The sequence below is a fragment of the Macaca mulatta genome, chromosome 19 (assembly GCF_049350105.2).
Source record: "Macaca mulatta isolate MMU2019108-1 chromosome 19, T2T-MMU8v2.0, whole genome shotgun sequence".
Taxonomy (NCBI): domain Eukaryota; kingdom Metazoa; phylum Chordata; class Mammalia; order Primates; family Cercopithecidae; genus Macaca; species Macaca mulatta.
Window position 1 is genome coordinate 19,864,756 of NC_133424.1, and position 15,664 is coordinate 19,880,419.

Consider the following 15,664-nt stretch of genomic DNA (forward strand, 5'->3'; position numbering starts at 1 on the left):
GCCTACAACACTGGTGGGACCTGAAGGGCCACAGCCATCACCTGTGTGCTGGGCCCTGCCAGCACCATCTGCCAGGAGAGCACACAGATGTGCCCAGAAGCCACCTGCCCCTGCAGGTCTGAGGGAAGGGGGGGCCCTGCCTGGAGACCCCTCCCCAACCTCCCCTTGCAGCACAGTGCTAGGCTGGGAAGTTCCTGACATTCCTTTAGCCCAGGAGTGGCCAGGTCTCCAGCTTTATTATTATTATTATTATTAGAGACAGTCTTGCTCTCTCGCCCAGGCTGGAGTGCAGTGGTGCAATCTCGGCTCACTGCAACTGCCTCCCAGGTTCAAGCAATTCTCCTGCCTCATCTTCCCGAGTAGCTGAGACTACAGGTGTGCACCACCATGCCCAGCTAATTTTGTATTTTTAGTAGAGACAGGGTTTCACCATGTTGACCAGGCGGGTCTCGAACTCCTGACCTCCGGTGATCCGCCCACCTTGGCCTCCCAAAGTGCTGGGATTACAGGCGTGTGACACCGCACCTGGCCTTCCAACTTTATTATGCTGAGAACAGCTTTCTTCCTTCCTCCCTTCCAGTGCAACCCAAGCTGAGCAGGGATGGAGACTCCACAGGCCAAGAAGGAAAGCCCCGAGACAGCATCTTGTACTCTGTGCCCAGCCTTGTCCCGCTGCTAACAGGAGGTGCTTCCTGCAACAGGACCAGGCATCTGCAGTGGATGAGCACTGGGACTTTATTACACGGCACGGCACTCGTGACAACGGGAGGGGTGGGCAGAAATGCAGGCCGGAACATTCCACAGTCCAGGGACGGTTGGTCATTCAGAAAGTACGTATTTCCAGAACACTCAGTAGTAAGGCCGTCTAGGGTTGTTCTGCAGAAGGCAAAACAGGAGGAGGGGATTAGCGCTAAAGACAGCAATTCCAGCCGGGCGCGGTGGCTCAAGCCTGTAATCCCAGCACTTTGGGAGGCCGAGACGGGCGGATCACGAGGTCAGGAGATCGAGACCATCCTGGCTAACACGGTGAAACCCCCTCTCTACTAAAAAATACAAAAAATTAGCCGGGCGAGGTGGCGGGCGCCTGTAGTCCCAGTTACTCGGGAGGCTGAGGCAGGAGAATGGCGTAAACCCGGGAGGCGGAGCTTGCATTGAGCTGAGATCTGGCCACTGCACTCCAGCCTGGGCAACAGAGCCAGACTCCGTCTCAAAAAAAAAAAAGACAGCAATTCCTCCTGTCCGGAACCTTCCGGGGGCAGCTGAGCTCGCACCCTTGAGGTGGCAGGGCAGGCTTGGGGGATAGGTGGGGGCTTGAATGCAGGGGTTGGTAGGGGGCTTGCTGGTGAGACCCGGCCTGGCTGGACTGGGGAAGGAAGGGAACCTTCTGTTCCTACCACCACCCTCTCCTGTCAACTGAGCAAAGGCAGCCCGGCCAGGCATGCGCACCAGGGGGTTGGGCCGGAAGCGGTAGGCCAGCATCATCCTCTTGCGGAAGGCCTCGTACTCATCGTCCTCCTTGGAAAGCTCGGCCGGGCGGTCAATGCCGAAGCCGGCACCGTCCACTGTGGTGGTGCCCCTACAGGGAGGAGATGATGTGAGCAGGGGGCTGGGCCAGTGTCAGTTAGAAGGGGCCTGGGGCCGGAACTCTGGGCAGGGGGGCCGAGCACAGCTGGGCTCTCGGCAGCCTCCCGGGGCACAGGGCTGGGCTGGGACGTATCTGCACAGAGAGAAGCCTGAACCTGAATGGTGAAGGAGGGGGAGACCCGGCAGGGGGCCCAGGCCCCAGGGTCCAACACAGGAAGGAGGAGCCCACAGTGGAGGCTGTCGTAGCTCTTGGGATATTAGGATGGTTACTCAAGAACAGCCTCGAAGGGGGCACTTGGGGCCAGGGTCACACCTGGGAGAGCTCCTGCCCATCTCTGGGACTGGTTTCGCACTCATGGGGAATTCAAACGAGGCCCTTCACAAGGCAGACAGGGCCTGACCCATCTGTACTCACACCCACCCCACCTGGCCTGGAGATACCCAAGAGGGAACAGAAGGAGGCCCTGGGACTGGGGAGGACCCGGCCCATACAGCCTACTGCACTGCAGGTTTGTGCCTGACAAGGGGTGTGCGGTGGGGTGCTGTGATCATTTTGCCACAAGGGAAAAGTGATGACATAAAGGGGTGGGAATGGGGAGGTGGTGGGGGAGCCATGGACCCCGAGTTCATGGCCACGCCCTCCAACAGGGCCACACTCACTTGTTCACCGGGTTCTTGATGCCCTGGCCTTCCGAACCCAGCCCCTCGCCCTCTTTCCAGCCCATCTTCATCAGCATCTGGTAGCCAATGTTCTCCACAGTCAGCTTGAACTCCTTGTACTCCGAGTAGTCAGGCTCGCGGCCCTCCTACAAGGTGAAGAGGCAGCTGTCACCTAACAGGGCTGGGGCTGTGGTGGCCCCCAAATCCAACCTTCTGCCTTTGGTTTCAATCAGTGCTGGGACCAGTGGCCCATCTGCCTCCCTCTCACCAGATCAGACTTGTTGATAACAGACCAAGCTCCTCCTGCTTCTCAGGGTCCCCTGGGCCTTAGTGCCACACTGTGCACCAAGCTCCCTGGTGGCCAAGTCAAAAGGGCAAGAGAAAGATTTACACAGGCCTTATCCACCTAAGATAAAGCAATGGTTCATTGGCAAAGAGAAGCCCTGTGTTCATGTCCTGAGAGCAATTTGTTGTACAAGGTCCTAATAAAAGATGGACAGCGAGGTTACCACCTCGCTGATGAGGCTATCAGGCCCTGAACAGTTTTATAAAAAACCTCAAAAAGATAATGGGGGATGTGCCGTGTCAGCCCTCTCCCATCAGGAGCCCAACAGCAGCAGAGGCAGAATGTTAAGCTCTGGTTCTGAAGAGGCCAGTCCGTGGGGACTTTTGCCGGAGAAACACTTTGCCTGTAAACTGCACTTAATTGGCTCCACTGGAAGCAGAATTTACCCCACAGCCACAGGAAATGTTTCTGAGGCGGCAGCTGAGCTGCTGTTTGCTAATTCCCTACACAGACGGCGCCTGTCATTAACAGATGCCTCCCGCAGCGAGAGAGCCTGGCTCCCGCTGTGATCGAGGGTAGCTAGGCTACTTTGGGCGCCTGCAGGGTGAAGCGGCTATAGGAGGGACTCGCACGTAGCAGAGGCTGGAGCCGGGGGCCCCTCCTGGCTCACCTTCAGGGCCTTGAAGGTCTCCATAAACTTCTCCAGCTCGTCTGGAGGCAGGAAGTCTCCGATGAAGTGCTTGCCCCGGCCCATCTTTGTCAGTTGCTCGGCCCATTCTGCTCAGAGAAGCAGAAAGGTGAGAAGAGGGAGAAGCAGGAAGGAGGGGAGTGGGCCTGGTGGCTTCCAGGCAAAGGTATGAGACTCAGTGGGAGCCGGGGAAGGAGGCGGCTGGGCCATGACCCCAGCCCGAGCCTCGGCCAGGCAGCCCAGCATTCAGTGAATCCTGTGCGGCTCTCCACCCTAACGATGACAGGATCGCTCCTTTCACCACCGAGAAAACTAGGACCCAGAAAGACTGAGCCTCTCACTCCAGGCCTCATAGCCACAGGGGGCAGGCTGGGGGCTGAACCAGGACGGCAGCTCAAGACCACGTGGGACACCTCCAGGTAACCTTCCAGGGCAGGTGAGGGGGGCCACATCCAGCCCAGCCCGCCCCGCTGCGCCACGCACCCCTGGTCTTGTCCATCTCCATGCGCCGCAGCTGGTGCTCCCAGGTGCCCAGCTCGCTGTCCACCTCCTCATCGCTGTCGTAGCCGTGCTGGTGCTGCTGCACTGCCTTTTCCCACAGCAGCTGCATGTCCTGCATGGCCCGCTTGTGCTGCATGATCATGTCGTACATCTGCTGCATCTGCAGGGCACACTCACCAGTGAGCCAGGGCACTGTGCAGTGGCCTGCCGGAGCCCCGCCCCTGCTCCCCACCTCCAGTGCAGGGCGTGCCCCCACCGGAACCTGGCTCATCTGGACCCCCTGGGCAGGGCTGGAGCGAGGATTCAGGCAAGTACTGAGTACCGCCCTGGGTTCTCTAAATCCCGGTGTGGAGCACGGAGGACCTCTTGGCCACTGAATGAGGGTGACCCAGGGCCCTGACCCCTGGAAGAGTCAAGGGTGATGTGACGGGGCTGTGGGCCTGGAGAAGGGGTCAGAGTGAGCTGACCCCAGGCACTGACAGGCAGGTGCCTGCAGCTCCTCAGGAGAGCCAACGTCGACACTGCCAATGCCAACCGGGCGGCCTCAAGTCCCTCAGGGTGCCCTGTGCTGACCAGGACAGTCTTGCGCTAGACACAAGAGGACTGTGGACAGAGAACATCAATGGAGACTATCCCATAGGGACCAGTCCTGGAGCGCAGCAAGAAGCAGTCACAAAGCTGAGGCCAGGGATCACAGACCACTGGGGCTGCCCCAAGGGTCAACAGTCTCCCAGGCAGCCTGAGAGGCCATTCAAATGCAGTGGGGGTGGCATGCCACCTACTGGGGCAGGGGGACGTGCCTGCCTGGCAGCCTCCCCACTGGCTATGGGTTCCACCTAAACGCAGGAGCTTGGCAAGCACATGAACCCCTGTGACCACTGCACCTGAGGGTAGAGGATGACACTCTTTGGGGACCGACCATGCCTGTCCCCTTGTCCCCACAGTCAGTCTTACCTCCTGCTGCTCCTTCAGCTGCTTCTTCTGGGCATCCGACAGCTCTGTGACACCCACTAGACCCACAGGCTTCCCCTTCTCATAGCCAAGCCCCTTGAGGTCCTGAACTGGAAACCAAAGACACAGGGCAGTCAGTGTCTGACAGGTGTACCCTGATCTCGCTCTCACACTGGAGTGTGCTGTGAGTCTCACGCCTTCAGGACACTCCAGGCACACAGGGCCCTCACATCACGACTATCAGTGCCACACGGTACGTGAGAGCCTTGGGGCCGTGCTGTGCGCTGCTATGTGCACCCCCGCATCTTATGTCCTTGTGACCTCTCCAGCCAGGCTCTACGCATCACCGCATTACAGATGTGGACACCAGGAATCAGAGGTTCGGGGACTCACACAGCTAATGAGTGACAGGGCAGGAATCTGCAGAGCTGGAGACAAAAGAGCTGAGACGGAGTGTGGGCAGCATGCATGGACGCACTCACAAGCCAGCTCTCAGAAGGCAGCCCCGTTGCTAACAGACACCAGGTGTAAGCGCGCACAGATTCAGAGTCTGGCGTAAGACTCAGCTGTGCGACTCCCTTAGCTCCTTCAGGGGAGGCAGCCAACCATCCTCAGAGCAGCTGACATTTAATTTGGCATTAGCTGTGGAACCTGGCAGGCGCCAGTAACACTGATAGAAAGATGCTGCAACGGCCCCATCCGGGCGACAGAAACCACCATCCCTCGGGCGGTACGGTGCTTCCGGGGGGAGAAGGTGAACAGAGGGGTGTAGCAGGTCCTCTGGGAAGGGAAAAGACTTGGGTCCTTCCAGCTCATCAACACTCGGGCTTTGTCACTAAGAATAGCCCACATTTGCACTCTTAGTCCTTCCTCAGTTTACGAGGCACTGAGGGACGTGGGGGAGCCCTGTGGGGGAGCTGAAGTCTGAGCATCTGGTTGAGTGCCTTAGAGCAGGCCCGAAGTCCCTTTCCCCCAGGTCCACTCCACCACTTGAGTGGGTGGCTGAGGTCTACCACACTCCCTGAGGACATGGATCAGTGGGACTTGAACCTGGGCCTCAGACTTTGGAGTCTGTTCTGTCTAGCTAGGCCACAGGGCAGCTTCTTCACCCGCTGGGTGTCTCAGAGCTGGGGTGTGTGCGCATTGAAGCACCTGGATCTAAGCACTAGGGTTTGGCACTTGAGTGACAAACCAATCCTAGGTACCCTCCACCCTGGCTGGAGTTGCTGGCTATAGCCCTGGTAAGCATAAGAATCTTCATTCAGTAGCTTTTCTCCTTGACCTAGAATCTCTGAGGCCCTTGGGGCCAGGGAGGCACTGAGCAAGCAACCATCCCTGAGTTGGACAAGCAGGTCCAAGAGGCTGGCCACCTGACCTGGGAAGGCTGCCTTCCCTCTTGGGGTCCTGTCCTCATCTTGCAAACACAGGTGATGGTGCCACACAACAGGGCACGTCAGACTCCTCCATGCACCTGTGTGTCGAGCGCTGGTGAAGCTGGAGTGAGGGGGTGTTTCTGCTCACAGTGCAGGCTGCACAGCTGCACAGTGGGGCACCATACGACATGAGATAGTGGCTGTCAGTCACTGTAATCTGCAAAATGCAATGACAAGAGACCACCCCCCAATCCTTGTAGGTTTGGTAAGAAAATGAGAGACCAGGCCATACGCTGGCCCTCCCTGAAATTACGAAATTGCTAAGAAGGGAGAGGTGAAAAGGTGATTGTGCAAAACTGTGGAAATTATTGTGCTTACCATTATCCATCTCTTGAACTTTTCTTTTTCCCCCCGAGATGGAGTCTTGCTCTGTTGCCCAGGCTAGAGTGCAGTGGCGTGATCTTGGTTCACTGCAACCTCCGCCTCCCAGGATCAAGCATTTCTCCTGCCTCAGCCTCCCGAGTAGCTGGGACTACAGGCATGTGGCACCATACCCAGCTAATTTTTGTATTTTTAGTAGAGACGGAGTTTCACAACATTAGTCAGGCTAGTCTCGAACTCCTGACCTCAGGTGATCCGCCCGCTTCGGCCTCCCAAAGTCCTGGGATTACAGGCGTGAGCCACCATATCTGGCCTCCTGAACTTTCTATGACAAGAAAGAATCCAAGTACTAGCTGGGAGTGGTGACTGATGCCTGTAATCCCAGCACTTTTGGAGACTGAGGTGGGAGGATGGCTTGAACCCAGGAGTTTGAGACCAGCCTAGGCAACATAGCAAGACCATCTCTATTTATGTATTAAAAAAAAAAAAAAAAAAAGCTCACTTCAGACCCAAAAACACAAATTCAGTCAGGAATTACTTCATGAAGGGGACCATTCTGGAAATGCATCATTAGGCGCTGTTGCCAATGTGTGAGCATCATAGATTGTACCTCCACAAACCTAGATGCTACCGCCTACTGCACACCTACACTAGATATTACAGTTGACCTTGAATTATATGGGTTTGAACTACACAGGTCCACTTAATATGCTGATTTTTTTCAATGAATATATTGAAGAAATTTTTGGAGATTTGCAACAATTTGAAAAAAGTCAGATGAACCACATAGCCTAGAAATACTGAAAAAAAATCAAGAAAAAGTTAGGTGTTTCATGAATGTATAAGATATATGTAGATGCTAGTCTGTTTTATCACTTAGTACCATAAAACATATACACATTGCAGAAAGTTAAACTTTATCAAAACTTATGCACACAGACTGTACGTAGTGTGTTTTGCAGTCCAGAGAAATGTAAACAAACGTAAAGTAGCAGTTTAAATCTTTTTTTTTTTTTTTTTCCTGAGACGGAGTCTTGCTTTGTCGCCCAGGCTGGAGTGTAGTGGCACAATCTCAGCTCACTGCAACCTCCACCTCCCAGGTTCAAGCAATTCTCCTGCCTCAGCCTACCAAGTAGCTGGGACTACAGGTGCCTGCCACCATGCCCAGCTAGTTTTTTTTTTTTTGAGACGGAGTCTCACTCTGTCATCCAGGCTGGAGTGCAGTGGTACGATCTCGGCTCACTGCAACCTCCACCTCCTGGGTTCAAGAGATTCTCCTGCCTCAGCCTGTCAAGTAGCTGGGACTATAGGCGCACGCCACCACACCCAGCTGATTTTTGTATTTTTAGTAGAGACAGGTTTTCACGATACTGGCCAGGCTGGTCTCGAACTCCTGACCTCGTGATCCGCCTGCCTCAGCCTCCCAAAGTACTGGGATTACAGGTGTGAGCCACCATGCCCAGCCAACTTTTGTATTTTTTTTTTTTTTTTTTTGAGACGGAGTCTCGCTCTGTCACCCAGGCTGGAGTGCAGTGGCCGGATCTCAGCTCACTGCAAGCTCCGCCTCCCGGGTTCACGCCATTCTCCTGCCTCAGCCTCCCGAGTAGCTGGGACTACAGGCGCCTGCCACCTCGCCCGGCTAAGTTTTTGTATTTTTAGTAGAGACGGGGTTTCACTGTGTTACCCAGGATGGTCTCGATCTCCTGACCTCATGATCCGCCCGTCTCAGCCTCCCAAAGTGCTGGGATTACAGGCTTGAGCCACCGCGCCCGGCACTTTTGTATTTTTAGTAGAGGTGGGGTTTCACCATATTGGCCAGGCTGGTCTCGAACTCCAACCTTATGATCTGCCCGCCTCGGCCTCCCAAAGTGCTGGGATTACAGGCGTAAGCCACCGCACCCAGCAGATTAAATCTTAACTGCATAACATTAGCTGTAGTGCACACTGTACTACTGTAATCATTTTGTAATCTCCTGTTGCTATTGTAATGAGCTCAAGTGTTGAGAATATCTGCTTAAAACACCATGTGATGCTAATCATCTCTGCGTGAGCTGTTTGTCCTTTTAGTAAATTGCATATTGCAGTACAGACATCTCTCAGGGTTCTCAAGTATTTTTTGGGTTTAGTGCAATATAGTAAACCTTGAATAACATCATGGGTCCTATAAAAAGTGCCACTAGTCAAGCACCTGTAGTCCCAGCTTCTTGGGAGGCTGAGGGAGAATTGCTTGAACCCGGGAGGAGGTTGCAGTGAGCCTAGAGTATGCCATTGCACTCCAGCCTGGGTGACAGAGCAAGACTCCATCTCCAAAAAAGTGCCACTAGTGATGGCGGAAGTGCTCCCAAGAAGCAGAGAAAACTCAAAACATTACCAGAAACAGTTGAATTATTTGATATGTGCCATAGATTGAGGTCTACAACTGCAGTTGCCCACCATTTCAAGATAAATGAATCCAGCATAAGGACCACTGTAAAAAACAAAACAAAACAAAACAAAAAACAAAAAAAAAGAAAAGGAAATTGGTGAAGCTGTTGTTGTAGCTATGTCAGCTTTGTACTTTCTGTGAAGTAACTTTTTATCTCATTTTGAAAATGCAGTTTTTATGTGTACAGGACTGATATCAGAATGACACACCTACAGAATGACACACCTACAGGGTGTGTCATACGATTTAAGAAAAAAGTAGGCCGGGCACGGTGGCTCAAGCCTGTAATCCCAGCACTTTGGGAGGCCGAGACGGGCGGATCACGAGGTCAGGAGATCGAGACCATCCTGGCTAACACAATGAAACCCCGTCTCCACTAAAAATACAAAAAAATTAGCCGGGCGTGGTGGCGGCACCTGTAGTCCCAGCTACTCGGGAGGCTGAGGCAGGAGAATGGCTGGAACCTGGGAGGCGGAGCTTGCAGTGAGCCGAGATCGCGCCACTGCACTCCAGCCTGGGCGACAGAGCGAGACTCCGCCTCAAAAAAAAAAAAAAAAAAAGAAAAAACTAGGCCGGGCACGGTGGCTCAAGCCTGTAATCCCAGCACTTTGGGAGGCCGAGACAGGCGGATCACGAGGTCAGGAGATCGAGACCATCCTGGCTAACACGGTGAAACCCCGTCTCTACTAAAAAATACAAAAAAACTAGCCGGGCGAGGTGGCAGGCGCCTGTAGTCCCAGCTACTCGGGAGGCTGAAGCAGGAGAATGGCGTGAACCCGGGGGGTCGGAGCTTGCAGTGAGCGGAGATCGCGCCACTGCACTCCAGCCTGGGTGACAGAGCAAGACTCCGTCTCAAAAAAAAAAAAAAGAAAAGAAAAAAGTAAAGTCACTATGTGACAATTCAGAACAAAAGGAAGGCGAAGGATTGAAAGCTGGAGAATGTAATGGCAGCAAAGGATGGTTTGATAAGTTTAGAAAGAGGTTTGGCTTTAAAAAGATGTCAAGATAACATGAGCAACAGCTTCTGCCCACCTAGAGGTGGCAGATGAGTTCCCAGATGCCATTAAGAAAATCATTGAGAAGGAAAGATATGTATATGCTCAAACAGGTTTTTCTTTGAGAGGTAGTCTCACCCAGGCTGGAGTGCAGTGGAGTGATCCTGGCTCACTGCAACCTCTGCCTTCTGGGTTCAAGCGATTCTCCTGCCTCAGCCTCCTGAGTATCTGGGATTACAGGAGCCTGCCACTAAGCACAGCTAATTTTTTGTATTTTTAGTAGAGATGAAGTTTCACCATGTTGGCCAGGCTGGTTTCAAACTCCTGACCTCAAGTTATCTACCTACATTGGCCTCCCAAAGTGCTAGGATCACAGGCATGAGCCACTGTGCCCAGCCTCAAACACGTTCTTTAATGCAGACATAAGTGCCCTATTTGGGGCGGGGGAGTAGGGGAGCCAAAAAAGACATTTATTAGTAAGGAAGAGGAGCAAACATCGGAATTTGTTGTCCAGGTTGGAGTGCAATGGCGTGAACATGGCTCACTGCAGCTTCAATCTTCCAGGCTCAAGCAAACCTCTCACCTCAGCCTTCCGAATAGTTGCGACTACAAGTGCACACTGCCACACACCTAGCTAATTTTTGTGTTTTTCTGTAGAGATGGGGTTTTCTCATGTTGCCCAGGCTGATCTCAATTCCGGCCTCAAGCGATCTGCCCGCCTCGGCCTCCCAAAGTGCTGGGATTACAGGCATGAACCACCATGCCTGGCCAAGCACCAGAACTTAAGGCAGGATAATGCTACTGTTTTGTGCAATTGTAGTTGGGTTTATGATCAGGGCTGCCCTTACCTATGAAGCTGCTAACCCCTGAGCCTTGAAGGGAAAAGATAAACACCAGCTGCCAGTCTTCTGGTTACACAAGAAAGCCAGGGCAGGACAGCCATGGTGGCTCACACCTATAATCCAACACTTTGAGAGGCCAAGGCAGGAGGTAAAAAGGCCTGGACAACAAAAATTATTTTTCTAGATTGGTTTGCCCCTGAAATCAGGAAGTACCTTGCTAGTGACTGCTTGTTTTTTTTTTGTTTTTTGTTTTTGAGACGGAATCTCGCTCTGTCGCCCAGGCTGGAGTGCAGTGGCCGGATCTCAGCTCACTGCAAACTCCGCCTCCCGGGTTTACGCCATTCTCCTGCCTCAGCCTCCCGAGTAGCTGGGACTACAGGCGCCCGCCACCTCGCCCGGCTCGTTTTTTGTATTTTTTAGTAGAGACGGGGTTTCACCGTGTTCGCCAGGATGGTCTCGATCTCCTGACCTCATGATCCGCCGGTCTCGGCCTCCCAAAGTGCTGGGATTACAGGCTTGAGCCACTGCGCCCGGCCACTAGTGACTGCTTGTTAAAGTTATTTTGATATTGGACAATACCCCTGGCCACCCAGAACTTCATGAGTTTAACACTGAAGGCATCAAAGTGGTCTACTGCCTCCAAACAAGGTCTCTACTTCAGCCTCTAGATTGGGGGGTCGTAAAAACCCTCAAGGCTCATTACACACGTACTCTATGGAAAAGGATTATCAAAGCTGCAGAAGAGAACTTCAGCAGAGCGAACATTATGAAAGTCTGGAAGGGTTACACCACTGAAAAGGCCATCAAGCCTGAAACAATAAATTCCTGCTGGAGAAAACGGTCTTCAGATGTGCATGACTTCATGGGATTTATAATAGAGCCCATGAAGGAAATCACGAAAGAGATTGTAGAGACAGCAAAAAAGGGTAGATGGTGAGGGATTTCAAGAGATAGATCTTGGAGAAATTTAAGAACTAACAATCTGGAAGTGGGTGGCTCATGTCTGTGGTCCCAAATGCTTGGGAGGCTGAGGCGGGGAGATCACTTGAACCCAGGAGTTTGAGTCCAGCCTGGGCAACATAGCAAGACTGTCTCTATAAAAAATTAAAAATAAAAATTTTTAAAAGTAGGTCTGGCCGGACACGGTGGGTCACGCCTATAATCCCAGCACTTCGGAAGCCCAAGGCAGGTGGATCACCTGAGGTCAGGAGTTCGAGAGCAGCCTGGCTAACATGGCGAAACCGCATGTCCACTAAAAATACAAAACTAGCTGGCTGTGGTGGCACATGTCTGGGCGACAGTGCGAGACTCCATCTCCAAAAAAAAAAAAAAGCCAAAAACAAAAAAAACAAAAATAGGCCGGGCGAAGTGGCTCACACCTGTAATCTCAGCACTTTGGAAGGCTGAGGCAGGTGGATCATTTGAGGTCAGGAGTAAGAGACCAGCCTGGGAAACACGGTGAAACCCTGTATGATGGCACACACTTGTAATCCAAGCTGCTTGGGAGACTGAGATGGGAGCGCAGAGGCTGCAGTGAGCCGAGATCGTCCCACTTCACTCCAGCCAGGGTGACAGAGTGATACTGGTCTCAAAACATAGGCGAGGCGAGGTGGCTCACACCTGTAATCCTAGCACGTTGGGAAGCTGAGGTGGGCGGATCACTTGAAGTCAGGAGTTCGAGATCAGCCTGGGCAACATGGTGAAACCCCATCTTTACAAAAAACACAACTTAACCAGGCATGATGGTGCACGCCTGTAATCCCAGCTACTCAGGAGGCTGAGGCATGAGAATCGTTTGAAACAGAGGGGCAGAGGCTGCAGTGAGCTGAGATCGCGCCACTGCACTCCAGCCTGGGCAACAGAGCAAATCAAAAAATAATTAATTAAAAATAGAAAAGCTAACATATACCACACTGAAGAAATTAACAGAAGACAGCTGATGGAAAGGAGTGCTTCTGAACGAGTGCCAGATGATGAGGAAGAAGCCAGAGAAGCAGCAGCAGTACCAGAATGACAATCTGGTAGGAGGATTCTCATTATTTGAGACTGTTTTTGAGTTCTTTGATGACACAGACCCAAGACATGGGCACTGAAACTAAGTGTAAATGGTAGAAGAAGGAACAATACTGTATATAAACATTTTTAGGGAAATGAAAAAGAAAGTCAGGCAGAAATCATGAGATATTCCCATAAAGTCACACAGACTGCCTGTCTCTCCTTCTACCTCTTCCACCTCTGAGGCAGCAAGACTAACCCCTACTCTTCCTCCTCCTTAGCTGTTCAACGTGACGTTGACGAAGATGACTTTTGTGGTTATCCATGTCCACTTCATAAAGTCAATATATTTTCTCTTCCTTCCTTCTTTTCTTTTTTTAAAAGAGTCAGGGTCTCGGGAAGTGGAGGTTACAGTGAGCCGAGATCATGCCATTGCACTACAGCCTGGGCAATAGAGTGAAACTCTGTCTCAAAAATAAATAAACAAATAAATAAAGAGGCAGGGTCTGTCTGGATGCTCTGTTTGGACCCTCTGTCATCCAGGCTGGAGTGCAATGGCACTATCGTAACTCAATGCAGATTTAAATTCCTGGACTCAAGTGTTCCTCCTGCCTCAGCCTCCTGAGTATCTAGAGCTATAGGTGCACACCACCCAGCCTGGCTAATTTTTTCCTATGATTTTCTTGGTAATATTTTCTTTCTTCTAGCTTACTTTATTATAAGAATACAGTACATAATACATATAACATATAAAAAGCATGTTAACTGTTTATGTTACCAACAAGGCTTCTGGTCAACAGTAGGCTATTAGTAGTTAAGTTTTTGAGGAGTCAAAAGTTACATGCTGCCGGGCGCGGTGGCTCACGCCTGTAATCCCAGCACTTTGGGAGGCCGAGGCGGGTGGATCACAAGGTCAGGAGATCGAGACCATGGTGAAACCCCGTCTCTACTAAAAATAGAAAAAATTAGCCGGGCGCGGTGGCGGGCGCCTGTAGTCCCAGCTACTCAGGAGGCTGAGGCAGGAGAATGGCGTGAACCCGGGAGGCGGAGCTTGCAGTGAGCCGAGATTGCGCCACTGCACTCCAGCCTGGGCGACAGACCGAGACTCTGTCTCAAAAAAAAAAAAAAAAAAAAAAAAAAAAGTTACATGCAGAGGCTGAGGTGGGCAGATCACTTGAGCTCAGGAGTTTTGAAACAAACCTGGCAATGTGGTGAAACCCTGTCTCTATAAAAAATTAAAGAATTAGCCAGGCATGCTGGTACGGGGCTATAGTCTCAGCTACTTGGGAGGCTAAAGTGAAAGAATAAGCTTGAGCTCAAGAGGTTGAGGCTGCAGTGAGCTGTGATTATACCACTGCACTCCAGCCTGGGAAACAGAGTGAGACTCTGCCTCAAAATTAACAAGTTTATATTCAGATTTTCTTTTTTCTTTTTTTTTTTTTTGAGATGGAGTCTCGCTCTGTTACCTAGGCTGGAGTGCAAAGGCGCGATCTCGGCTCACTGCAACCTCCACCTCCCGGGTTCAAGTGATTCTCCTGCCTCAGCCTCCTGAGTAGCTGGGATTACAGGCGTGTGCCACCAAGCCCGGCTATTTTGTTTTGTTTTGGTTGTTTTTTTTTTTTTTTTTGAGACAGAGTCTCGCTCTGTCACCCAGGCTGGAGTGCAGTGGTGCGATCTCGGCTCACTGCAAGCTCCGCCTCCCGGGTTCATACCATTCTCCTGCCTCAGCCTCCTGAGTAGCTGGGACTACAGGCGCCCACCACCAAGCCCGGCTAATTTCTTTTTGTATTTTTAGTAGTGACGGAGTTTCACCGTGTTAGCCAGGATGGTCTCCACCTCCTGATCTGCCCGCCTCGGCCTCCCAAAGTGCTGGGATTACAGGCGTGAGCCACCGCGCCCAGCCTAATTTTTGTATTTTTAGTAAAGACAGGGTTTCGCCATGTTGGTAAGGCTGGTACTGGACTCCTAACCTTTTGATCCACCTGCCTCGGCCTCCCAAAGTGCTGGGATTACAGGCATGAGCCACCGTACCCGGCCTATATTCAGATTTTCAACCGCACAGGGCTTGGGGTCCCAACCCCCATGTTGTTCAAGGGACAACTGTATAGCCCGTTGCTCCCAAGCTACAAACCTGTAAAGTAACACAGTAAGTATTTATGTATCTAAATATAAAAAAGGTACAGTAAAAATACTGTACTATAATCTTATGATTATAACAATTTTTAAAATGACCACTGTCATAAACGCAGTCCAGCACTGACCAAAATGTTGTCATACAGGGCCGGGTGTGGTGGCTCACACCTGTAATCCCAGCACTTTGGGAGGCCGAGGCGGGAAGATTACTTGAGGTCAGGACTTTGAGACCAGCCTAGCTAGCATTGTGAAATCCCGTCTCCACTAAAAATACAAAAATTATCTGGGCGTGGGCTGGGCATGGTGGCTCATGCCTATAATCCTAGCACTTTGGGAGGCTGAGGCAGGCGGATCATCTGAGGTCAGGAGTTCAAGAACAGCCTGACCAACTTGGTGAAACCTCGTTTTCCACTAAAACTACAAAAATTAGCTGGGCGTGGTGGTGGGCGCCTGTAGTCCCAGTTACTCGGGAGACTGAGGCAGGAGAATCACTTGAACCCGGGAGGTAGAGGTTGCAATGAGCCGAAATAGTGCCACAGTACTCCAGCCTGGGAAACAGAGGGAGACTCTGCCTCAAAAAAAAAAAAAAAAAAAGGAGGTTCTAGACAGTGGAACTCATGGAGGTTCCTGGAGCGGGCATGCCCAGGGAGGGCATGGAAGCTCCGTGCCCCTTCCCCCATACCTCACCCTATTCAACTCTTCATATGAAAAAATCCTTCAAGTCAAGAAGAATACAAGGAACTGAGAGGAGTTAGGAAAAATATAAGGGCCATGTACTCGACCCCCAACCCCTGCTCTTGGTGGGTGTGGGTGATAGGAACTTTATATCTGGAGATCTAAGAGTAGCATG

At 51.8% G+C, this 15,664-nt stretch overlaps 1 protein-coding gene across 11 annotated transcripts in view; it reads right to left on the reverse strand.

Annotated features, from left to right (window-relative positions):
• Window positions 1–712: 712 nt before the first annotated feature.
• SUGP1 (SURP and G-patch domain containing 1) overlaps window positions 713–15,664 on the reverse strand; it is a 45,832-nt gene continuing 30,880 nt past the window's right edge. For 7 of the 11 annotated variants that reach the window (XM_077976920.1, XM_077976915.1, XM_015123385.3 and 4 more), the window contains exons 9-14: window positions 4,674–4,780; window positions 3,702–3,879; window positions 3,201–3,307; window positions 2,245–2,390; window positions 1,447–1,576; window positions 717–876 (exon numbers count right to left, since the gene is read on the reverse strand). In XM_077976920.1, the coding sequence (XP_077833046.1) occupies window positions 850–876; window positions 1,447–1,576; window positions 2,245–2,390; window positions 3,201–3,307; window positions 3,702–3,879; window positions 4,674–4,780 (695 nt within the window). In that variant the 3' untranslated portion in view covers window positions 717–849. 11 annotated transcript variants of the gene reach the window in all.